The 26,291-nt window shown below is 44.3% G+C and overlaps 1 protein-coding gene across 2 annotated transcripts; it reads right to left on the bottom strand.

Moving 5' to 3' along the window:
- Positions 1 to 568: 568 nt before the first annotated feature.
- Positions 569 to 22,145, bottom strand: LOC118376369 (SUN domain-containing ossification factor-like). 2 transcript variants are annotated; one of them, XM_052476689.1, is made up of 22 exons: positions 21,878 to 22,145; positions 15,795 to 15,888; positions 15,484 to 15,651; positions 14,618 to 15,126; positions 14,215 to 14,299; positions 13,933 to 14,044; positions 13,731 to 13,855; positions 13,552 to 13,619; positions 12,382 to 12,489; positions 11,970 to 12,075; positions 11,528 to 11,548; positions 10,555 to 10,610; positions 8,085 to 8,167; positions 7,558 to 7,623; positions 7,237 to 7,378; positions 4,901 to 6,250; positions 4,655 to 4,742; positions 4,209 to 4,313; positions 3,726 to 3,874; positions 2,995 to 3,086; positions 2,407 to 2,462; positions 569 to 2,230 (listed from the first exon to the last, which is right to left on the bottom strand). In XM_052476689.1, the coding sequence occupies exons 1-22, from the start codon at positions 21,937 to 21,939 to the stop codon at positions 1,808 to 1,810; spliced, it is 4,068 nt and encodes a 1,355-aa protein (XP_052332649.1). In that variant the 5' UTR covers positions 21,940 to 22,145; the 3' UTR covers positions 569 to 1,807. The 2 variants fall into 2 exon arrangements, with proteins under 2 accessions (XP_052332649.1, XP_035618974.2); XM_035763081.2 differs by lacking the exon at positions 11,528 to 11,548.
- Between the last annotated feature and the right edge of the window lie 4,146 nt (positions 22,146 to 26,291).

Below are 26,291 nucleotides of genomic sequence, written 5' to 3'. Positions count from 1 at the left end.
GGAAAAATTCTGGGATCTTTTATTTCAGCTCATGAAACATGGGCCCAACACTTTACATGTTGCATTTATATTTTTGTTCAATAAAGGTGCAACCTGTCCATCCACCCACTAATGTCTGAGTTCTTCATTTTTGGGAAAACTATGGTCACATTTCTACTGTGGCATCCAGGTACTACACACTGAAATGTTACCGGCCTGCTGGCTGAAGAAAACCCAGCTGCAGTCAAGTTCTTTTGCGCAGTACTAGACTAGCTAGCTCTGTAAACAACACATGTGATCCCAGGCTTCTTGTCAGCCAAAGATGGTGGATAAATTAAGATAGTTCACTCAGGCTGCTTACAATTGAACAAAATAAAAATAAATCCGTTCTGCTTAACAGGGTGGTTCTCCCATAGACCTCAATGCAATAGGAGTTAGGTCTGGCCTGCTTAGTTCATTGACTGTAATGTAACCCCCAAAAAATGAGGGAGTGGGCCATCTCGCTTCCGTCTCTGTCACCCAGATTAGAATGTCACTTCCGGGTCACAGCATTTTGGGGGAAATGTCTAAATAAAAGTCCCCAACGTAATAGTAGAAAAGTCTCAACCTGCATTTATTCATGATATGATAAATATATGAACGATTTATATTTAAGTGACATTTGCATGAAATTCCAGGTGTCCAACCATGGTACAATCTACTCACTCGTCCATAAATTACAAAACAAGTTCTAACAAAAAGCTAGGTCATAGCAGGTGTTGCTGCACTTTTACTGTGGTGAAATAGCTTTGATAGGGCCCATTTATCCCTAATATAATAAATTGTTTTAAACTTCAGAAAATGAGAACCATTCTTTAAACAGGGAAAACCTGCTGTTCCTATGAAATGAACATGGCTAGACCAGCAACCCACTAGTAAAAGCAAATTCTAACTTAGATTTTCCTTTCATGGAATTGTATTCCTTTAGCCCATCCTTGACATTGGCTATTATTTGTAGTTTTGATTGTTACATTGTGCACCTTTAAAGGAGAACTTCTTTACCAAATCTGTATTTTGAATGTAAATGGCATGTTATAGAAGTGCCCAGACATTATTTTTTTGTGATTTCCCTTGTTTTTGATAAACTTACCCCAACCAGAGATAGACTTCCTCCTGCTCATTCTGCAGTGCCAGGGTGGGGATAAAGTAAAACAAAAGCTCTAAAATAACCCAAATACATCCTTTTAGAAATGGCAACGCTCTCACTATAGTGATGCAGGTCTTTAGATGTTGTACACAATACCTTTTGTCACACCAAACTTTATTGGAAACATATTTCATATTGTGCGACTCAAGCAATATTTCTCCGTGTAGCCCATGATACTTTTCTGGGTGCGCATGCTCGGGCTACAAGGAAAATAAGCACAGATGGATCGGGGAAACAGCTTGAGTCGCACAAAATTAAATATAACATTGCAGATAAAGTTTGGAAAGACAATTTCAGAAGTTGCGTTTCTAATATGATGTATTTGGGTGATTTTTTGGGCTTTTGTTCATGTTTTATTCTAGAACATGCCATTTACATCCAAAATACAGATTTGGTTAAAAAAAAAGTTAACTTATCTTTTAAGGTTGTCATTATTAACCTCATAACAAAGAGCCTGACAAAAGGTTTGACGGAGAACATGGACAGAACATAACATGCTGGTTAGGAGGTGGAAGAAGAGGGATTGTCTCATTTGTGTACTAGCCTAAAGCCTCCTATGTATACAGAGATAACAACAACCCTCCTTTCAGAGGATGAGTGTTCCAGAGTCTGAAGGAGGAGCAGTCTGTGTCAGACGGGACCTCAGAGCGCCATCACTCCCAGCCTCCCTGCAGCTAGTTCTTTTTCCCCCCCGATGAGGTCCTGCAGGGTAAGGATGGTGGGTGTAGCTTCACTACTGTCTCTCCGCGGGCCCTGCAGGAGATCCACGCGCCCAGGCTTGAAAGCCAGCTTCTCTGCTCTGCTCCTGGGCGGGGGCAGGCCGTCACAGAGGCGCGTGCAGGTGGCAGCAGCGAGGCCACAGAAGGAGGGCTCGTCTGACTGGGAGGAGCCCTCGGAGCTGCCCTCAGAGGGGGGGTCCCTGAAGGCAGGGTGGCGGAGATGCCCCGTGCGGGGTAGAGGGTCTATGGTGCCACGGCCATTATATATGGGTGCTCGGTTAGCAAGCAAAGGAGAACAGAAAGCAGTGCTCTTCAGGGTCTCCACAGTCTTCATCTTACTGCGTTTCTTCACCAGAGAAGTGTTGGGGACAGAGGGTGGAAGGAGAGAGAGGAGAGAGATTTTATTTGTTGAGGTTGGCGATGAGGAGAGATCATGTTCATGATACAGTTATACATGATACAGTTTATATGTGAGAGAGTGTTCAGAATTTCCTTGAGATAGCGACACTGTTCCATCCATACCTTTTTATTAGCTGGTGGAAAATTGATTGGTTCAACAGTTTGCAGTGACTCTGCACCTGCAAGCACAAGGTGAAAATAGAAAGCAAATTATATTTTTAAAAACTGATTGTGAAACAATATTATAAAATCAGCCAAACAGCAACCACAAACCTTGCTCTCGAGAACCCAAGGCATTCTGCCTGGTGGGACCATGTAAACTACAATCACAACACACAGGTGTTCGAGCATGCTAGATAGCTAATGAGCACAGTAGGTCGCCTCTGTCTTCCGTAAACAAGCAATGTAACATGTAAATATGGCTGTGTGGAACCGTTAACACAGTTTCTTTTAATAAAGGAACGCATCTTTCATATAGGCGAGAAATTAAGTTTCCAAAATCGTACCGCAAGCAATGTGTGTTACCAGTTTAAGACCGTGTGTCAGGGCTCTTAACAAAACTCCCCCAGCCAGAAGGTACCTTCATGAATAGACAGCCACTAAGGTGGATAGTGTCTATGAATGGGCTACCACAAACCTTGGAATGAGGAATCAGAAGGAAGTACACACTCCTCCACACACACATACAGACATAGTCATGCGTAAACTTGCCTTCAGTGGTAGGTAACTGGAAGGAATCAGAGTGCAGGAGAGGATATGAGGCTCGTCTCTTCAAGCTCATGTCTTCATATTCAGAGAACCGCCTGAGGGGAGGAGACAGGATGAATTAGACTCAGACTTAAAGTAACTGTCCAGTGAAAATCTCACTTTTAAAAGTTCATATTGTTAACTCATACCCAAATCATGTCCTATACTCGTATGTGGCAAAAGCATCAATTGGAGAGAAGAAAAAAACACTTCAAAAACCCCACCTCAAACATGTATCTCAAATAGACCGTTTAAAAAATGCTTGATATTTCCTCAGAGGATGTTGCACTGGCCAATCAGAGGTCTTCTCGCGTGAATATCTTTAAAGACTGGTATACGCCCAGACCACTCCAACACAGAAAAGCTGCTTTTTAACATACTTAAAAAATTAAAAAAACATTTGGAAGGAAAACTATTTCACTCATATTGTAATTAATTATAGGTCATATTTCATAGAAACCTGGAAACACTGGACAGTTACTTTAAACACAGCATCCTGATGACACTTCATGTATGTCAACAATAATGTGCAGGTGAGTGTGTGGTGTCCCTTGGATGAGATGTGGTAACACCAATTGAAGGGTACCTATGTAAGGACTTCATAACACATTCGTAACCCATTCATAAGCAGTACATAATCACAACCCCTGGTGTTCCCCCTAGTGGGACATAACAGAGGATGTGAGTGCAGATACCTCTCTGGGGAGCAGTAGCTGTAGGTTATAGGAGGGTCTGTGGAGGGAGGCTGCATGGCAGCCATGAGACAGTGCTGGAAACACAGCAGCAGGCCCAGGATCAAACACAACACCAGGCACAGCAGGAGGTAACTCTGCCTGTCTGTCACCTACAACAGAGACAGGGTCAAGTTAGCACACTGCAGCTATGTGCTGTGATTGGTAAGGGGTGTAAAGAAATATAGAATACATTTCAAATCAAATCAAATCAAATGTATTTATATAGCCCTTCGTACATCAGCTGATATCTCAAAGTGCTGTACAGAAATTTTACTGCTGCATTCCAGGGTTGGGTTCAATTCCATGTCAATTCAGGTGGCAAACTTCCTTGTTGAAAAGCAATGAGGTGTAGTAGTTCTTTAGTTCACTTACCACTGACTGAATTTAAATTTATTGACCCCAAACCTGCTGTATTCAATAGGGTAGAAATGATGTAGTATCTACCTGGCTCTGCAGCTGGCTGACTCTCACAGACAGGTTGAGCACCAGCTGTGTGACGTCCTCCAGTTGGCCCTGCAACGAATGGATGGACTCTGTCTGTCTCTGGTCCTATAGGGACAAAGGAAACTTTTGAGCTGACCAATCACAAACACTCTCCCAAGCCATATTCCCATACATTGCAAATGACACCCTCCCTGCAATTTTGAGTGACTAGATGACAAAATATGTCATTCTGCCCCTGAACAAGGCAATTAACCCACTGTTCCTAGGCCATCCATGTAAATAAGAATTTCTTGTTAACTGACTTGCCTAGTTAAATAAAGGTTAAAAAAAATAATAATGTAAAGGCCAAAACTATGCGATACCCGCCTGAGACTCCATCTTAAGATAGGCTACACAGTATGTAACGTTCTAGACAAACACATTGTAGGTCCCCATCCACTCCGCACCTGCTCCTCTGCCTTCCTGGATGTGTTCTGCAGTTTGATGATGGTTTGGTTAAAAGCCCTCTGCATCTCTTCCATCTGCCTTCGGTACCTTCAACAAAACACACAGAAGTATCAGCATCACCATCTAAACCTTCATTTGACTAACTCTAGTTCCGATAGGTCTGACATCTGACAGTTAATAAAACCAGCAGCATGGTGCTCAATGCTCAGCCAATGACCATCCATGAATCGCTGAGGCCACCGTACCTCTGGCTGAGTTGCTCTAGGTAGCGTCCGCTCAGCGACATGTTCATCTCCAGGGCCTTGATTCGGTTGTTGAGCCTCATGAACACAGACTCCTTCTGGCTGGTGGAGCCGTGCATCGGGTTCCCGTTCCCCTGCTCCGTGGCGTTGTGGAGCTCTGCATAGAAGTCTAAAGGGGAAGGAGAGGGGGGCTGGAAGGAGGTGGGGTGAGGCAGCTGCTGCCCGTTACCATTGGGCGACGGGGTGAAGACAATGTCCTCCACAAGCTCCGCCTCCCCCTTGGTTTCTGTGGCCACGGCCTGGCCATGGCCATGCGAGGGGGGCTCCGTCATGACCACGACGGGGACAGAGTTCTGCTCCTCAGGAGTAGTGTTGCCGCTGCCGGCACCCGCTGGTTTAAGTGGGGATCCCAGAGACTGTTGCTGCTCTGTGGGGGTGGAGGTAGTGAGGAGGGGTGGATCAGCCACATGTGGTTGGTGGATGACCGGGATGTTGTCTTGTTCTACAGGCTGGACTTCAGGACAGGGCCTCTCCTCTACAGGGGTTCCCCAGCTCTGCTCCACTGGGTCACTGGAGATGGAGGTGGCGACAGTGGGAGGCTGCCTGATCTCCCCCTGCTGCACCTCCTGGCTTTTCTCTGCCCCAGTGATGGGGTGCTTCTGCCCAGGCAGGTCTTTGGATAAGGTGTGGAGTGGAGGCGCCACGGCAGGTGTGGGCCTGGCGGCAGAGCTGGAGGTGTCGGTGGAGCTGGGTCTGGGCAGGGTGGAGGTCTGGCTGGGCTCTAGGTTGGGCAGCTCCATACTGGGCTCTACCTCTTCCACTGCCTCAGTCTCAACCCATGGAAGGTGTGGTGGGGTGTCAGTGGGCCTGGCTTCTCTCTCCCCATGGGCAGAGCTGGGCTCTCTCTCCTGGGGTTGTTCCCCCTGAGTGTGTGAATGCTGGGGTGTCTGGGTGGGCGTGGGGGAGATGGGCAGCTGCTGTGACGGGGTGGTGGGGGTGACTGGAGCTGGAGTAGCCTCTGGTTTCCTCTCCTGGCTGGTATAGTTTCTCTGAAAGGAACACTGGTGAACGAGGTACTCCTGGAGGGAAGCTGAGCAGGAGCAAGAAGAGGAGGAAGATGGGCCACAGTAGTCAAGGCTTTCTTTCTCTCGATGGCCAGGGCAACGGTGCTCCTCTCTCTCCCTCCCATCCTCTTCCTCCTCCAGCATGGTGACTATAGACTGGACCATCTCCTCCTCTATAGGAGAGACTACCTGCTCCTCTTCAGTTACATGCTCTGGTTTGGGTTCCTCTGTGGTAGTGACATCAGGGTCCTCTAGTACTTCAGGCTGCTCCACCTCTACAGCGTCAGGCCTGAGAACAGAGACAGAAACAGGAAGAAAGAGACAGAAACAGGGAGAGAAAGACATGGAGAAAGAGAGACAGAAACAGGGAGAGAAAGACACGGAGAAAGAGAGACAGAAACAGGGAGAGAAAGAGAGACAGAAACAGGGAGAGAAAGACACGGAGAAAGAGAGACAGACACGGAGAAAGAGAGACAGAAACAGGGAGAGAAAGACACGGAGAAAGAGAGACAGAAACAGGGAGAGAAAGACACAGAGAAAGAGAGACAGAAACAGGGAGAGAAAGACACAGAGAAAGAGAGACAGAAACAGGGAGAGAAAGACACGGAGAAAGAGAGACAGAAACAGGGAGAGAAAGACACAGAGAAAGAGAGACAGAAACAGGGAGAGAAAGACACAGAGAAAGAGAGACAGAAATAGGGAGAGAAAGACATGGAGAAAGAGAGACAGAAACAGGGAGAGAAAGACACGGAGAAAGAGAGACAGAAACAGGGAGAGAAAGACACGGAGAAAGAGAGACAGAAACAGGGAGAGAAAGAGAGACAGAAACAGGGAGAGAAAGACACGGAGAAAGAGAGACAGAAACAGGGAGAGAAAGACACGGAGAAAGAGAGACAGAAACAGGGAGAGAAAGACACAGAGAAAGAGAGACAGAAACAGGGAGAGAAAGACACGGAGAAAGAGAGACAGAAACAGGGAGAGAAAGACACAGAGAAAGAGAGACAGGGACGTAAGCTATTACAGCTATAAAATACCAATAATGCACATCCAAGCACGGTAACCTGCAGGCCCTAACAGAAATGTGATTTATTAGCATAGGAATCACAAACTATCCCATTTAGCTGACTTCCAATATACTCTGGTAAATACCATTGCCGTCAGACTTTAAAAAATAAACACTTCAGCAGTTTAAATGACAAAATGTCTGCCATTATTGTGGATCTATATCAAGTGAAAGACTAAGTGAAAAAAAATACCTGGTTGACTGGTACTTACACTGGAAGGAGGGTGGTGGTGGTGTCAGGGTCAGATGATGACACGACAGTCAGGTTCACTGTCTGGCCTGAGAAGTTCCCTTCACCTGGTCCTCCCCCCAGCACGTTGACTTTAATGTTGTTCACCATGTTCAGAATGACGTCTGGAACAAGACAGCCCATGTGTGAATACTTGAAACCCTCCCCACATAGACGTCACAAAGGGTTTACAGACTCAGGTATGACAGATCTCATTTTTCAAAGACACTTATACGCAGGATGAAACCATAGTTGTGTGACTGGTGTAATGGGATATTTATTTGGCTGTATGTGTCTAACTCACCCTTGGCTGATCCTATGAGGTCATTTGAAGCCTTGTCCTCTGCAGGAACGTATCCAGGAGGATAATCTGAAGGTCACACAAACACAGGAGAGATAACATCACACTCACCAGGAACAACATCCAAACAGTTCAAAGGTGAGAGGTACAAATGACATTAACCTGTGATGGGTTGGGATTCCAAAATGTTAAATATTGTGAATCATAAGTTCTACTAGAGACATGAGAGGTGCCATAGTCTAGGGTTAGAGGTTTCATAGTGTCCGTCAATGTCTTGCTCTGATATTTAGAACCTAACACCTGTATAAGGACTTTGTTGACATATTACATCTAGTCTCGTCATAAGGTGAACATGTTGCTGTGTACTTGTAACATGTTAATGTACATTGATGAATGCGTCATATCTTATCATGCATTCCCTGTCTGATACGTGTGACCAGAGACATTTTATTTATATGTTTATGACCATGATGGTTGAGAGAATATTGACAAGTAATTTCAGATAGTGCAGAAGAACAGGAGGCTCTCACCGAGGTCGTCATCCTGGTCGTCTGGTCTGTCCAGGGGGTCAGCGATCTCCTCATACTCCTCCACCATACTCGTTCCAAAAACCCTTCAACAGAAAGGAAGACGTGTTATACTGTCTAGCAGTCACCAGAGGGCAGACAAAGATACACCAGGAGCCCAGTAATAACATAACAAATGATAGCTAAGATATCCTAAAATAAAAAGTTTAAACTCCTTAAATGTTTAAACTAACATCAAACTGAGAGTTAGCAAATACTACAAATGTGTGTTTAAGTCCCACAAGAATACAATGAGCCCGTATGGTCCCAGCTGTCTTTTTGTTTTACAACTATTAATGCCTCCGTAGGAGAAAAAAAGCGAGTGGCTAGCTGTACTTTTTGAAGACAAAATGTCCTGCAAACTCTGACAGCCAGAGCTGCCTCCCAGTGCCCCTGACAAGGCAGCTTCAAGAGAGAGAGATCAGTTCAACAGTACAACACTAGCAGCTCCAGATGCAAGACTGGTGAGGGGCGACATGGGGTAAACTTATCAGTTGTCAAACTGAATGTATTCAACTGAAATGTGTCTTCCGCATTTAACCCAACCCCTCTGAACTACTTTAAATGGACATCCATATCTTCGGCGCCCGGGGAACAGTGGGTTAACTGCCTTGCTCAGGGGAACAGTGGGTTAACTGCCTTGCTCAGGGGAACAGTGGGTTAACTGCCTTGCTCAGGGGAACAGTGGGTTAACTGCCTTGCTCAGGGGAACAGTGGGTTAACTGCCTTGCTCAGGGGAACAGTGGGTTAACGGCCTTGCTCAGGGGAACAGTGGGTTAACGGCCTTGCTCAGGGGAACAGTGGGTTAACTGCCTTGCTCAGGGGAACAGTGGGTTAACTGCCTTGCTCAGGGAACAGTGGGTTAACTGCCTTGCTCAGGGGAACAGTGGGTTAACTGCCTTGCTCAGGGGAACAGTGGGTTAACTGCCTTGCTCAGGGGAACAGTGGGTTAACTGCCTTGCTCAGGGGAACAGTGGGTTAACTGCCTTGCTCAGGGGAACAGTGGGTTAACTGCCTTGCACAGGGGAACAGTGGGTTAACTGCCTTGCACAGGGGAACAGTGGGTTAACTGCCTTGCACAGGGGAACAGTGGGTTAACTGCCTTGCACAGGGGAACAGTGGGTTAACTGCCTTGCACAGGGAAACAGTGGGTTAACTGCCTTGCACAGCGGCAGAACAACACCATTTTACCTTGTTAACTCAGGGATTCGATCCAGCAACCTTCCGGTTACTGGCCCAAAGCTCTAACCACAAGGCTACCTGCCGCCTCACACTTGTATACAGTGCCTTCAGAAAGTATACAGACTCTTCACTTTTTCACGTTACGGCCTTATTCTAAAATGTATTATCGTTTTTTCCCCTCATCTACACACAATACCCCATAATGACAAAAAAAACTTTTTTACATTTTAGCAAAATGTATTTTTTTTGTATTTGTATGTTGTGTAAATGCTATCACATTTACATAAGCATTCAGATCCCTTTCTCAGTACTTTGTTGTAGAACAGTGATTACAGCCTCGAGTCTTCTTGGGTATGACGCTACAAGCTTGGTACACCTGTATTTGGAGAATTTATCCAATTATTCTGTGCAAATCCTCTTACGCTCTGTCAGGTTGGATGGGGAGCGTCTCTGCACAGCTATTCTCAGGTCTCTCCAGAGATCTGAGTTCGATCGGGTTCAAGTCCGGGATCTGGCTGGGCCACTCAAGGACATTCAGAGACTTGTCCCGAAGCCACTCCTGTATTGTCTTGGCTGTGTGCTTAGGATAATTGTCCTGTTGGAAGGTGAACCTTCACCCCAGTCTGAGGTCCTGAGCACTGTGGAACAGGTTTTCATCAAGGATCGCTCTGTACTTTGCTCCGTTCTTCTTTCTCAATCCCAGTCCCTGCTGCTGAAAAACATCCCCACAGTATGATGCTACCACCACCATGCTTCACCGTAGGGATGGTGCCAGGTTTCTTCTACAGAGTTCAATCTTTGCTTCTTCAGACCAGAAAATCTTGTTTCTCATGGTCTGAGAGTCCTTCAGGTACCTTTTGGCAAACTCCAAGTGGGCTGTCATGTGCCTTTTATTGAGGAGCGGCTTACGTCTGTCCACTCTACCATAAAGGCCTGATTGGTGGAGTGCTGCAGAGATGGTTGTCCTTCTGGAAGGTTCTCCCATCTCTCCAGAGGAACTCTGTCAGAGTGACCATTGGGTTCTTGGTCACCTCCCTGACCAAAGACCTTCTCCCCCGATTGATCAGTTTGGCCGGGCGGCCAATGCAACAAAATGTGTGATGTAACAAAATGTGGAAAAAGTTGAGGGGTCTGAATACTTTCCAAATTGGCAAATACCTGTTTATTCAGTAAATTGATGTATCTTATCTGGGGGTTTTCTTAATGGCTGTAAAACTTCCATTAACTAAATGTTTTTCCATTCATTGCCTACCTTATGAGACTAAGGGGGCAGAAGTGTTCAGATCCATGGTGAGAGACCAGCTCCACCTGCGATGAAACACAGACATCATTTACATCCAGGAGACAGGCATTAGTGCATGGTGGGACTGTTCTACACTGTCAGTGATAATAATCATGTTGCAATATGAACACTTGGCAAAGCTATGTTTTGGCCAGTGGTTAAATTGTTATTGAAATCGTGTGACAAATAGTAAAATTCAAGTTAGTTGTTGTTAACATTGATGATTGTCTGGCTGGTCAGCGACAAGCTATTACAGGCACTTTGAAGCTGTGATGAACCACCTTGCCCTACACACTTAAAGAGACTAAATGCAACGATTCCAAATGTGTTTCTCTGATGTTCATTAAGAAAAGTCAAGATTTCAGTCAAGGGAATATGGTTTGATGTGGTAGTTAGATGTTTGTCCCCCATGAGACACCATAGCAGCAAAGTCAGTATTCCTTCCTCAAATTAGTCTGAATGAATCTAAGATGAAAAAGGCAAGTGAGCATTGTCGAACTCAAAACCCAACCCTCAAGTAATACAGTTATAGACGAGACAGACTTAATGAACAAAAGTAATCCCATTTACACTTTGTAGTCAACTTTGACACTAAAATAAATGTTTCTGACTCATATCGATGCAACATAGGCTGTTTTCTATCAGAGAAGTTGCCCTTTAAAGAATGGGCTACTCCACAGTCAAAATATCTACTGTCAAAATTACATGGTATTCTCATGACTGACATGACTAGATTAATTATAATGAATATGAATATATGAATAATATGTTCAGTGGCTTTATCTAGATAGAAGGATTATTTGCTACCTGGCCTAGTGTCAGCTGGTGCTGATCAGTTAGCAAGTTTCTCCTACTGTTAGCATTGTAACACTAAAGCCCTTCCCTTCAACCCTCTACATGCTCCTCCACAGACCAACCACCTCTAAGATATAAATAGGCTAACCTTTATGTACTTGGTGAACATCTGAAGCAGGAGAAACAAAGGAAGAGAAACAAGTAATTACAAGAAGCATACATGCATTTAAAATAGGACCAATGAATGAATGCTGGTTCCTGTTCCACTCTTCAGAGAAGAGGTACAGAAGCATCAGTTTAAAGACGAGAAAGGCTCCAATGTTTTGTACATTTGTAAAACATTACTCTAGAATGAGAGGACCAGCACAAACACACAAACAGCCCAGAGCGGGATTTGAGTTTGACCCACTTGTGAAGGAGAGGGCCATAACAGAGTAAAGAGGGGGAAACTGTAGTCTTGATTTTATTTGTAATTAATCAAGTAGTCCCATTGAAGTCAGAATACCTCTTCCCAAGAGAGACCTGGATGACTAGAATGGGAGTAAAGGAGGGGGTAGATAACAGAAGGTGCAGGAGAATGCCATACACACCTTGACATATTTGGCGTACAGGTGCTCGTCCAGAGGGAAACTCTGAACAGTGCGCTCCTCCCGAGCATGAAAAGTGCCCAGCTTCACCCACTTGTTGGTCGGGTACCTGAGGGAGAATCATCCAACAACACTCAACATCGTTCAACCCTTATTAGTGCAGTAGTACTGACTATTTTAGTAACATGTAATATGTTCATCATCAAATGACAGTTTGAAAGATATCAAATCAAGATATTCCCATTGTGGTTGTGTTCATAAAGCAACAAGAAGAAGAAAACTGACTGAAACAGGGAGAGACTATATGAACTTGTCCAATAACAGCAAATTTTCGTTTCAGTTTTTAAATAGTTGAAAACATTTTTCCATGCGTGCCTTAATTAACATGCCCCAGATCTATGGCTAAAAATCAAACCTGTCACTGATGGAGACCAGGAAGTCTTTGGGTGTGGAGGAGAAGAGCTCAAAGTTAGCAATGTCCAACTGCTTCACCTGGATGGGATCGCACAGCTCGATGATGAACCTGAGAGAGAGAGAGAGAGAAGGGGCGAGAGAGAGAGAGAGAGAGAGAGAGAGAGAGAGAGAGAGAGAGAGAGAGAGAGAGAGAGAGAGAGAGAGAGAGAGAGAGAGAGAGAAGGGGTGAGAGAGAGAAGTGGCGAGAGAGAAGGGGCGAGAGAGAGAAGAAGCGAGAGAGAAGGAGAGAGAGAGAGAGAGAGAGAGAGAGAGAGAGAGAGAGAGAGAGAGAGAGAGAGAGAGAGAAAAGGGCCGAGAGAAAGAGAGAGGGAAGGAGCGAGAGAGCGAGAGAGAAGGGGCGAGAGAGAGGGGTGAGAGAGCGAGAGAGAGAGAAGGGATGAGTGAGAGAAGGGGCGAGAGAGAAGGGGCGAGAGAGAGAGAGAGAGAAGGGGCGAGAGAGAGAGAGAGAAGGGGCGAAAGAGAGAGAAGGGGGCGAGAGAGAGAGAAGGGGCGAGAGAGAGAGAAGGGGCGAGAAAGAGAGAAGGGGCGAGAAAGAGAGAAGGGGGCGAGAGAGAGAGAAGGGGGCGAGAGAGAGAGAAGGGGGCGAGAGAGAGAGAAGGGGGCGAGAGAGAGAGAAGGGGCGAGAAAGAGAGAAGGGGCGAGAAAGAGAGAAGGGGGCGAGAAAGAGAGAAGGGGCGAGAAAGAGAGAAGGGGCGAGAAAGAGAGAAGGGGCGAGAAAGAGAGAAGGCGAGAGAGAGAAAGAGAAGGGGCGAGAGAGAGAAAGAGAAGGGGGCGAGAGAGAGAAAGAGAAGGGGGCGAGAGAGAGAAAGAGAAGGGGGCGAGAAAGAGAGAAGGCGAGAGAGAGAAAGAGAAGGGGGCGAGAGAGAGAAAGAGAAGGGGGCGAGAGAGAGAGAGAAGGGGCGAGGGCGAGAGAAGGGTGGGAGAGAAAGAAGGGGAGAGAGAGAAAGAGAGAGAAGTGGCAAGAGAGAGAAGGGGCGAGACAAGGGACGAGAGAGAGAGCGAGAGTAGAGGCGAGAGAGTGAGACAAGGGGCGAGAGAGAGAGTGAGAGAAGGGGCGAGAGAAAGAGCGAGAGAAGGGGCGAGGGCTCTCCAAACGCACGCACACACTCACCAGATCTTGTTGCTGCAGGGGTTTAACATGTAATGATCCATGCTCTCCATTAATATGGCTGAAGTACTCTGATAGAAAACAAGATCCTTCCATCAATATATGCAAAGCGAGCTATTAAAATCAGTTGTATCAACTGAATATATAGATGGGTTTGGAGGGTGACAGTTTGAAATAGATACCTTAGCCTCTGGGTTAGAACCCAGGATCTTGGCGCCACACTCCACTGAGGCATAGTTGTTGAAGTTCTTCTGCACCTTCTTTACAGCGTGGGAGCCGCCGTTGGTGGAGATGTGAGTGGCCAGAGCTATGAAGAGAGATACAGTTTTAAATCAAAACCAGTGAGTGAGTGAGTGTGTGAGACAGGAACACCATCTATCTTACTGTTCTCCTTCTCCATAATTTTCTTCTTCCACTCGTCAAAGGTGGGGATGTCCTCCGCATCCTTGGTTGCCACATTAGGATCCTTCTCCGTGGTGATGTGTGAGCTCAAGCCCTGGCAACAGCAGTCAACAGTACATCAGACTCAGTTCAAATACTTACTTTTTAAATCATCATATACTCAAGCATTTAAGCTGGGCTTAATTAAGCTTGGAGTTTGCACTTTTGGGACTATAAGCATCAGAAAACATTATTTCTATGCAACAAATGTTGGTGTATCTCTACCCGTTCTTTCAGCATGTGGGAGGTGTTGTCGGTCTTGGTGCCTTTTCCTTGAGCGTTGTTAAGTTTTTCCAGGACAACAGGAAGACTACAGAGGGAGACAATAGAAAGAGAGCCTACATTCAAACACTGGTAAAAGCAACTGGGGTCAAACCTGAGCCTCCAGTGCGCCACTTGACTGTGTTATCCATTTGTGCTAAAGCCATTAGCTCTCAAGGAGCGAACACAAGTTCAGGCCTCAGGTAAGGTTAGGGCGTTTTCACATATGAAATTCAATTCCCTGGTTTGGTTTCGTGGATCGTTTGTGAGAATTCTACAAAATACTTTTTGCTTTCACAAGACTTGAAAATAAGCGTTTCAGGAAAATATTTGCAAGATGTACATTCTACATTCCAAGTCACAATACCTGGGACTCTGGTCCTGGATGTTGGAGCCGCTACTCAGGCAGGTCCAGGATTCATCAAAGGGGTTGGTTTCTCCAGCTTCACAGTCGTCTGTGGCAAGATCAGTATCGCTGAATTCCGGTACAGGGACATCAGACAAAGTATCCTCTGGTACACTAGAGGATGAGACATGGGGCATGGAGGGGTCTTCAGTAACGGGGTTGAGGGCAGAGGATAGAGGGAATAGGTCAGAGGTGGGTGTTGGCTGCAGTTCTGCTGTCTCTGGCTCGGCCTCTGGTTCTGCTGTCTCTGGCTCGGCCTCTGGTTCTGCTGTCTCTGGCTCGGCCTCTGGTTCTGCTGTCTCTGGCTCGGCCTCTGGTTCTGCTGTCTCTGGCTCGGCCTCTGGTTCTGCTGTCTCTGGCTCGGCCTCTGGTTCTGCTGTCTCTGGCTCGGCCTCTGGTTCTGCTGTCTCTGGCTCGGCCTCTGGTTCTGCTGTCTCTGGCTCCTTCTCAGAATCCTCCAGGTCCAACGTCTGGAAAACATTATCACTGCACTGTCATTAAAAGACCAAACTTAATATTGATGGTCCATGGCAACCATCCACCTGCCTGTGCAGTATGTGTTTTATGATACAAACATTTCAGGAACAATCAATAGGTTTGTTCAATAAGTCTGGTGGATGGTATGCAAGTCTCAATCTGCTCTTGAACTAAAGAAATAGACATCTGCTTCACATACAGTAAGAAAGCCAGAGTGGAGTAGTTCTTCTGGTCTACTTCTTATGATTCATCACTGCAGAACCTGTACCTTTTGGACCCCAGGAAGAGTAGATCTCAATTCTAACAGCAAAATAGGGATCCAAATCAAAACATAACCAAAACATAAGTACCTGAACATGCTCCTTGTTCTCCACCTCAGTGCTTGGAGTCCCCGCCCCCTCCTCCTCTGCTAGGCCCCGCTGCTGTGTCTCCACCTCCTCTCCCTCTGGCAGCACCTCCTCTTCAGATAGGTGCTGGACATACTGTGACCCCCAGCCATCCTCTAACTGAACAACATCCTGACGGACCGGAAGTGAACATTAGTTGTCGTATCCAACATTAAAGAAACAGGTATCATATCAACAAGAGAGTAGTTGATATGTTATACTAGGTATGTAACAAAAGGCATGATTGAAACGTATGGTCCAAACAGGTGATGTACCTTGTGATGGGACCTGTCGCCAGGATCTTCCTTCAGACTCTGGGTCAGAGCCTCTGGGGGTTGCTCTGTGCAGCTAACATATTTAGTGGGGTGCCTGAGATAACATAGGAGAAGACATCAGTGTTATTGATTTAGGCATGGGGGCCACAGAGTGAGAGTGAGAGCAATGGGAATAGTGGATTTGGAATTTCAGTTTACTTCCTGAATTTAGATGAAATTGACCTTAATGTTATTAAGGTGTGGAAATATACTGTAACCTAGTGTCACTATGTTTACCGTTCCAACAAGTACAAGCCTTGACCAGAAGAAAAACAACTTGATTTCAAAGAATCAATGAAGGAATCATAATCAAACAGAGGGAGCTGCTTCCCAGCAGTTTCAGAGCTGAAAGAGGCGACATGGGAATGCCTAGGTGTCTGACAGTGTCTCTCTCTCACAGCGTATCTTATCACTGTGGGGGGCAGGCCAGGCTGGAGGTGGGAGGTCAAAGTCAAAACCTTATGCCATGTGGCTGCACAGGGAAAATTAAAAAGCGCATGCCACTGTCTGCTGACAGTCTGACAGTGTGTCAAGGAAATGGACAAGTCAATGTCACAGCTGTCTTGTGAATCTTAGCACGGGACAACAGAGATTGCTGGTCACGACAAGGCTTTAAATAAGTCCACTCACAACAATGTCACATTTCTACTGGGGACAGAGGTCATTGTGTTAAGCTGCAGTGTCAAACAGCAGCACCACTAACGTGGCCATGTCTAGCAGTGAATTTATAGGGCAAGTAGTCTACTGTGCTTGGCCACTGGAGTCTGGTAAGACACAAATAATATAGGTTGTAGGGTGTTTAACTTTTCATTCAGATCCAACAGCCTTAATGTAACCTCTAAGGAGCCATGGTGTTTTCGTTGGATGAGAAATTATGTATTAGAGTGTGTGGCCACTTTAACAATAGGCAGTAGAAAGAAACTAGGCAGTAAAGCAAAAGTAGGCCTACTTGCCAAATATACTGCAGTAAAATGTAATGTAATCAACACCATAAGCCTAGCATACATCCCTACAAGTCTGAGGAATTTGAATTATGAGTTGTAGTTAGAATGAGTAGTAGTACTTAGGGTTGGGCGGTATCCAGATTTTCATACTGTTTCTGTACCATACCAGGGTATATGGTATTACCGGAAGTGTTACTCAGGAAGTGCACACAAGGGGAGCTATACAAATAAAAGAAAAAATGATATACAGTACCAGTCAAGTTTGGACACACCTACTCATTCATTGCTGCTCAGCCCCCTCCTGTACTCCCTGTTCACCCACGACCGCGTGGCCATGCACACCTCCAACTCAATCAGAAAGTTTGCAGACAACAACAGTAGTAGGCTTGATTACCAAGAACGACAAGACAGCCTATAGGGAGGAGATGAGGGCACTCGGAGTGCAGTGTCAGGAAAACAACCTCTCACTCAACGTCAACAAAACAAAGGAGATGATCGTGGACTTCGGGAAACAGCAAAGGGAGCACCCCCTATCCAAATCGATGGGACAGCAGTGGAGAAGGTGGAAAGTTTTAAGTTCCTCGGCATACACATCACAGACAAACTGAAATGGTCCACCCACACAGACAGTGTGGTAAAAAGGAATTGTGCATTTTACAGATGCACAATTGAGAGCATCCTGTCGGGCTGCATCACCGCCTGGTACGGCAACTGCACCGCCCATAACCACAGGGCTCTCCAGAGGGTGGTGCGGTCTGCACAACGCATCAACGCAGGCAAAATACCTGCCCTCCAGGACACCTATAGCACAGGAAGGCCAAAAAGACAATCAAGGAAAACAACCACCCGAGCCACTGCCTGTTCACCCCGCTACCATCCAGAAGGTGAGGTCAGTACAGGTGCATCAAAGCTGGGACCGAGAGACTGGTAAATAGCTTCTATCTCAAGGCCATCAGACTGTTAAACAGCCCTCACTAGCACAGAGAGGTTACTGCCTACATACAGACTTGAAATCATTGGCCACTTTAATAAATGCATCACTAGTCACTTTAATAATACCACTTTAATAAATGTTTACATATCTTGCATTACTCATCTCATATGTATATACTGTATTGTATACCATCTTGCCTATGCTGCTCGGTCATTGCTCATCCATATACAGCTCTAGAAAAAATGAAGAGACCACTGCAAAATTATCCGTTTCTCTAGTTTGACTATTTATTGGTACGTGTTTGGGTAAAATGAACATTTTAATTTTATTCTATAACCCACTGACAACATTTCTCCCAAATTCCAAATAAAAAATATTGTCATTTAGAGCATTTATTTGCAGAAAATGACAACGGGTCAAAATAACTAAAAATATGCGGTGTTGTCAGACCTCGAATAATGAAAAGAAAATAAGTTCATATTCATTTTTAAACACAATACTAATGTTTTAACTTAGGAAGAGTTCAGAAATCAGTATTTGGTGGAATAAGCCTGATACCAGCCTTGCTGAAGCACCCCCAGGTCATCACCGTTCCTCCACCAAATTTCACAGTTGGTGCAATACCTGGAGAGGCCTACAAGTCAGTGTCTCGCACCCACTGTGAAATTTGGTGGAGTATTGGTGATGATCTGGGGGTGCTTCAGCAAGGTTGGAATCGGGCAGATTTGTCTTTGTGAAGGACATATGAATCAAGCCACGTACAAGTTTGTCCTGGAGGAAAAGTTGCTTCTGCTCTGACAATGTTCCCCAACTCTGAAGATTGGTTTTTCCAGCAGGACAATGCTCCATGCCATACAGCCAGGTCAATCAAGGTGTGGATGGAGGACCTCCAGATCAAGACCCTGTCATGGCCAGCACAATCTCCAGACCTGAACCCAGTTGAAAACCTCTGGAATGTGATCAAGAGGAAGATGGATGGTCACAAGCATCAAACAAAGCCGAGCTGCTTGAATTTTTGCATCAGGAGTGACATAAAGGCACCCAACATCAATGTGAAAAGACTGGTGGAGAACATGCCAAGATACATGAAAGATGTTGGGTTTCTGCCAGACAGCGTTTTCCTTGATGGCCAAAAAGCTCAATTTTAGTCTCATCTGAACAGAGTACCTTCTTCCATATGTTTGGGGAGTCTCCCCAAACGTGTTGGCTTATTTTTTTCTTTAAGCAATGTCTTTTTTCTGGACACTCTTCCGTAAAGCCCAGCTCTGTTGAGCATACGACTTAAAGTGGTCCTGTGGACAGATATTCCAATCTCTGCTGTGGAGCTTTGCAGCTCCGTCAGGGTTATCTTTGGTCTCTTTGTTGCCTCTATGATTAATGCCCTCCTTGCCTGGCCAGTGGGTTTTGGTGGGCAGCCCTCTCTTGGCAGGTTTGTTGTGGTGCCATGTTCTTTCAATGTTTTTATAATGGATTTAATGGTGCTCCGTGGGATGTTCAAAGTTTCTGATATTTTTTTATACCCCAACCCTGATCTGTACTTCTCCACAACTTTGTCCCTGACCTGTTTGGAGAGCTCCTTGGTCTTCATGGTGCCGCTTGCTTGGTGGTGCCCCTTGTTTAGTGGTGTTGCAGACTCTGGGGCCTTTCAGAACAGGTGTATATATACTGAGATCATGTGACACTTAGATTGCACACAAGTGGACTTTATTTAACTAATTATGTGACTTCTGAAGGTAATAAGGTGCACCAGATCTTATTTAGGGGCTTCATAGCAAAGGGGGTGAATACAAATAAATGCACCACTTTTCATTTTTTTTTTCATTTCACTTCACCAATTTGGACTATTTTGTGTATGTCCATTACATGAAAAACAAATAAAAATCCATTTAAATTACAGGTTGTAATGCAACAACATAGGAAAACTGCCAAGAGGGTGAATACTTTTGCAAGGCACTGTATATTCTTATTCCATTTCTTTACTTTACTTAGATTTGTGTGTATTAGGTAGTTGTGGAATTGTTAGATTACTTTTTTTTTTTTACCAAATAGGGCTATCTTCTGCATACCACCCCTACCTTGTCACAACACAACGGATTGCCTCAAACGCATTAAGAAGGAAAGAAATTCCACAAATTAAGACACACCTGTTAATTGAAATGCATTCCAAATGACTACCTCATGAAGTTGGTTGAGAGAATGCCAAGAGTGTGCAAAGCTGTCAACAAGGCAAAGGGTGGTGGCTAAAGAATCTCAAATATAAAATATATTTTGATTTTAACACTTTTTTGGTTACTACATGATTCCAAATGTTATTTCATAGATTTGATGTCAAAAACCACAACTTAAGAATGGGAAGCAAATAAATATACAGCTTCTTATACTTGCTTTCAATGAGAATGACACATTTATAACTCAGAATTCTATGTGAATTTGGTCTGGTCTCCAAAAAAGTTAGATATTGCAGTTTTTACTTGTAGTTTGTTATAAGCAGTGGCATAGCACGCCCCCCGTAGTAACAGTATTGAAAATCATACCATCGGTATACGGTATAAATGGTATATCGCCCAAGCATAATAGTACTACCGGTCGTTTCAGCAGGAATCAACTGTGGGCGGACATAATATGATCATGTGAATACAGGGACCAGTGTTAGATGGCAGATTTTGGCTCAATTCCCTCTAACAACACATGAGAAACAAGATAAGGGAGTAGCAGCCTAACTGGCACATTCTATGACTCATTTACAGTGATACACCCAAGGTGTGATTGTGACTGAGCACTCTTCCCTGAGCATAAACACACCCTCCGCCTGAAGTGGACTCTCCCCTCTTGAATCCTTGAAGGGAAGTGAACAAGTGCACACTTCAGGATAAAGGTCAGATTATTGGTACATTGAGAAAGTTAGATTTGCATCCAGGGGTGGGACTGTCAATAATACTCCTTCATGCCTGAGTAGAATTAAGGAGGGGTAGCCTCCAACACTGCAGTCTGAGGAAGGCCATCAACATGCCATATCATAGCAGTACAAAGTTCAGGGAGAGGTTTACACATCACATTTCACCTAACTAGGAACTTTCCAGATGCTTAGCTCATTAATTAATTTCCACTACAAAATTACAGCCTAGGCCATGTACATTTTAAAGTAAACTCAGCGGGATGATGTTGCAACGAGCAGCACCCCAAATGAACACGATGCAAGACTACTCTCATACAGTATCTGTGCATGTGCACTTCACGCTTCTAGCCTATTTTTCGGGCAAGTGATCATTTTCTGGCAACCCAAAAAATAATCCTCACTTACCCAATGCCATGGCCGAGTGTCTTTCAGACCTTAATGTCAATCCCTGCACTACTGTGTTTACCTTGTGCATGTAACATCATCTCGCTGAGCCGGACTAGTGCTACACTTTGAAAAATGTAAGGGCCAAGAAGCATCACTTTCCTCGAAAGGACTTCAGGCCATTGGAATTTCTGTCTGAGCATCAATGCAGCATTCATGTGTGCCATTACAGTAAACCAGGTGCATTCTTCTCCATTAAGCCTATCCTAGATTCTCATCACCTCTGGATGGAGCCTCTGCACTTTGGTGATGAAGGATTTACAGCCAAGGGTCAGGACCTAAAAGCAGCGAGCCTGCTAGCTGAGTGACTAAATAGGCTGTAAATCCTTAACTATCAGGTGAGCGTCAAATGTATTATATGACTAACAGAACATATTAGAAACCAATACAGGCCGTGCAACAACACAGCAATAGTGTGTTATTTAACCTACCATATTTAGTATGATAGAGATATTATGTAACTAGTTAAGTTACTATTAGGGTCCTATACTCCACTTTCTGGTGATGGAGGCAGGCTGAGGCAATACGATATGAATTGTTGAAATACAAACTGCATTTGTCTGAGCTAGCCAACGCTACTGGCGAACACTAGCTAGCTAGCTAACGTTCGCTATCTAACAACTCTGAGCTCCGTTAGTAGGTAACTTAGCTAGCTAGATAACTAGCTAACCTGGCTAGCAAGCCAGTTAACGCTATGCTTGCCGTGGTTCTCGTTAATTTAGCATATATTCCAACATGTTTTGGCTAACGAGATGCTATAGTTATCTAGTGAGGTAAAACACATACCTTGTTATGAAAATAAAAGTACAGTAGAGCTAAAACTTACCAACACAGTAATAACACAAGAAGGCACGCTGACATAACTCGCCACAATCTCTTCTTCGTCATCCTCCCGCAGGGTCCAACATTATCACCGTCTACACATGTATCAATACTGTGGTTATTCAACAGTTGTATGTTTTAACTCAACGTGAATATGTCTAACTTCTACTACAAGTTACAGGTCCGACACCTAATTTCTAGTTTCCTGAAAGTGGTGTTGTGCTGAACTGTTGGCTCCTGTCAAATCCACTGGAACAGGAGACATTGCGTTCCGCCAACGCGATAGCTGTGTCATCCGCCGCGTCCCCGGCTCTGTCCAATGAAAACGCAGCAACGCTGTTGCGCAGTAATGTTCGTAGAAATGTTGTGTTACAGTGTGTCGCTGTCAAATCCCCATACTCTGATTTTGAACTATGATACAAATGAGTGTAAAATGTGACAGTTAAAAAAACATTTTGTTGTTGAGTACTATATAGGGGAATGGACCTTTACAGGAAATTGGCAAATTACTAATTGATGAGTTGGAAGTATTCTTTGAAAATACTCCTTTTATAGCTTTATTCTTGTGCATCCATTTAACTCTGTATCTTTGGGAAAGAGCTTGTAAGTAAGCATTCCACTGTAAGGTCTACCTACACCTGTTGTATTCAGTGCATGTGACAAATACAATTTGATTTGATTTGAGCTTTTTTTTTAAGCGTTTGTGTTTGTATTTATTAAGGATCCCCATTAGCTGATGCCAAGGCAGCAGCTACGCTTCCTGGGGTCCAGCAAAATTAAGGCAGTTAACTTTAAAAACATTACAATACATTTCACAACACCTTAAGTGTGTGCCCACAGGCCAGCCACTACTCTACTACCACATTATCTACAACACAAAACCCATGTGTACGTGTGTATAATGTGTATGTTATCATGAGTGTGTGTGTGTGTGTGCGTGTGTTTGTGCCTGTGTGTGTCTCTTCACAGTCCCTGCTGTTCCATAAGGTGTATTTTTATCTTCTTTTTTTTCAATCAGATTTTATTGCTTGCATGGGTTACTTGATGTGGAATAGATTTCCATGTAGTCATGGCTCTATGTAGTACTGTGTGCCTCCCATAGTCTGTTCTGGACTTGGAGACTGTGAAGAGACCTCTGGTGGCATGTCTTGTGGGGTATGCATGGGTGTCTGAGCTGTGTGTTGGTAGTTTAAACAGACAGCTCGGTGCATTCAACATGTCAATACTTCTCACAAAAAAAAGAGTAGTGATGAAGTCAATCTCTCCTCTACTTTAAACCGAGAGAGATTGACGTGCATATTATTAATGTTAGCTCTCCATGTACAGTACCAGTCAAAAGTTTGGACACAGCTACTCATTCCAGGGTTTTTATTTATTTTTACTATTTTCTACATTGTAGAATAATAGTTAAGACATCAACACTATCAAATGTAGAATCACGTAGTAACCAAAAAAGTGTTAAACAAATCAAATATTTTATATTAGAGATTAGTCAAGGTAGCCACCCTGTGCCTTGATGACAGCTTTGCACACTCTTGGCATTCTCTCAATCAGCTTCATGAGGTAGTCACCTGCAATGCATTTTAATTAACAGGTGTGCCAGTTGTGTTGTGTCCTGGTAGGGATGGTATTCAGAAGATAGCCCTATTTGGTAAAATACCAAGTCTATATTATGGCAGGAACAGCTCAAAATAAGCAAAGATAAATGACAGTCCATCATTACTTTAAGACATGAAGGTCAGTCAATCTGGAAAATGTCAAAAACTTTGAAAGTTTCTTCAAGTCGCAAAAACCATCAAGCGCTATGATGAAACTGTCTCTCATGAGGACAGCCACATGAAAGGAAGACCCAGAGTTACCTCTGTTGCAGAGAATAAGTTCATTCGAGTTAACTGCACCTCAGATTGCAACCCAAATAAATGCTTTGCAGAGTTCATGTAACAGATACATCTCAGCATCAACTGTTCAAAGGAGACTGCGTGAATCAGACCTAATGGTCGAATTTCTGTTAAAAAAAAACATTTAAAAGACGAGACTTGCTTGGTCCAAGAAACACGAGCAATGGACATTAGACATTAGACCAGTGGAAATCTGTCCTTCGGTCTGATGAGTCCAATTTTTTGATTTTTGGATCCAACCGCCGTGTCTTTGTGAGATGCAAAGTAGGTGAACGGATGATCTCCGCATGTGTGGTTCCCACCGTGAAGCATGGAAGAGGTGGTGTGATGGTGTAGGGGGGCTTTGCTGGTGAACGTGTCAGGGATTTATTTAGAATTCAAGGCATACTTAACCAGCATGGTTACCACAGCATTCTGCAGCGATATGCCTTCCCATCTGGTTTGCGTTTAGTGGGTGTAACGTAGACACTGGAGTTGAGAAGCAGGTGCAGGTGGTAAGTTTAATATGACAAATAACATGGAACGATCCAACGTAGGAGTAGCGTCTAGACATGAATAACAGAAACAATACTGCCTGGGGAAGGAACCTAAGGAAGGGCCAGATTAAGGGGAGGTATTTAGTGGACAAGATGGTGCCGGAGAACAAGGCTGACGTTTTACGTATTCCTAACTAATTGTGTTTTTTGTTCGTTTCTTTGCTTTGTTTGTAACTTATTTTGTACATAATGTTGCTGCTACCAACTTTTACGACCGAAAACATCTTCTGGACATCAAGACTGTGATTACTCAAAACGGACTGGCAGAATCCTTTTTGTCCTTTAACGAGTCCGACGAGCTCGACTTGAATGATATACTGCTTCCGAGGGAACAGGCCCAGATCCCCGTAATTTGAAGAGAAGGCAGAGAATGAGAGGCCAGAGGACGGGCTGCCTTCGGACAATTCGTAGGCGATCAAATAATCCCCCACGTCCTTCCATTCTAATAGCAAACGTGCAATCTTTTGAAAAGAGAAATCGATGACCTACGTGGAAGATTAAACTACCGATGGGACATTCAAAAATGTAATAGCTTATGCTTCATGTCTGAACGACAACATTATCAACATACAGTTAGCTGGTTATACGCCGTATCGGCAGGACAGAACAGCGCCGTCTGGTAAGACATGGGAGGTGGACTATGTAATTATGTAAATAACAGCTGATGCACGATATCCAAGGAAGTCTCGAGGTTTTGCTCGCCTGATGTAGAGTATCTCATGATAAGCTGTAAACCACACTATCTACCTAGAGAGTTTTCATCTGTATTTTTCAAGGCTGTCTCCATACCACAACAGACTGATTCTGGCACTAAGACCGCACTGAATGAGCTGTATTCCACAATAAGCAAACAGGAAAACGCTCACCCAGAGTAGCCGGCGACTTTAATGCAGGGAAACTTAAATCCGTCTTACCAAATGTCTATCAGCATGTTAAATGTGCAACCAAAGGGGAAAAAACTCTGGACCACCTTTACACCACACACGGACGCATACAAAGCTCTCCCTCGCCCTCCATTTGGCAAATCTGAACATAATTTTATCCTCCTGATTCCTGCTTACAAGCAAAAATTAAAGCAGGAAGTACCAGTGACTAGATCAATAAAAAAGTGGTCAGACGAAGCAGATGCCAAACTACAGGACTGTTTTACTGCATACAATAGCTGTAGGATTGACAGAGGCATTGAGGGGAGTTAGAGGGACATAAATGACATTTTCTTACATTATGACTGCTAATACCCCTGGGCCAATGTACATTTGCAGCAGCACTACAACAGCTCAGCGACACAATGGTGGGGATTATCTGAGCAGGGCTTGGGTCATGGATAAGTCATTGTCTCAATGCAGCCTTGAAATGCGCGGACAGAGTCCAGGAGCCAAGATAATTTGATAGACTCCATAATTCCTGTAGAGCATCTTCTGTTTCCAAAAAGTGTCAAAGTTATCTATAAAAGTTATGGCAGCAGAACTACAGTAGTCTTTTAGCCAGGTGTGTAATGTCAGTAGCCTGCAGAATCTTTCACAACCGTGGCCCATTGATGGTACCGGGCCGCTTTTTGGAATCTTTCATACTTAGAATCAGTTCTTTAAAATCAATTTTCAGCAGTTCCGAGCTCGCCCTCCTAATGTCGTTTGACCCCACATGGACAAGTTGGAGCTTTCAACAGAAAAATATTTATTCAGAGTTGCTTTATTTTCTCATTGTCTTTTAGAAAATAGCCAAGCTATGACAATAACAAAATGATTCTGTACATATTACGTTTTTTTAAACATAGTCTACTCTGTGTAGAACAGTACTTCATGTCAAAAGAAAAACAAAAGTGATGCAATGCAACTCAATGCTGATGAGGACGTGTTCATCTGCCTGATAATAAGTGACGGCCTGCAGTTACTTATGGCGAACCAGCGCCATCTTCTGGGAAAATAAGTGTACTGTTTGTGTCTGTATAACTATCATTATAGATCATGGTGATGATGGCCGAATA

This window comes from Oncorhynchus keta, chromosome 23 (assembly GCF_023373465.1).
Source record: "Oncorhynchus keta strain PuntledgeMale-10-30-2019 chromosome 23, Oket_V2, whole genome shotgun sequence".
NCBI lineage: Eukaryota > Metazoa > Chordata > Actinopteri > Salmoniformes > Salmonidae > Oncorhynchus > Oncorhynchus keta.
The sequence above is the reverse complement of the archived record's forward strand: the minus strand, read 5'-3'. Positions and strand labels throughout refer to the sequence as shown.

What these genes read in the sequence shown, in the direction of transcription:
- LOC118376369 (XM_052476689.1), bottom strand. Translation starts at nt 21,939, where the DNA reads ATGACGAAGAAGAGATTGTGGCGAGTTATGTCAGCGTGCCTTCTTGTG. An exon ending in CTTGTGTTATTACTGTGTTG is followed by an intron (nt 15,889 to 21,877) that starts GTAAGTTTTAGC and finishes ATGTTATCTCAG; the next exon opens with GCACCCCACTAAATATGTTA. An exon ending in CCCACATGCTGAAAGAACGG is followed by an intron (nt 14,045 to 14,214) that starts GTAGAGATACAC and finishes TGCTGTTGCCAG; the next exon opens with GGCTTGAGCTCACACATCAC.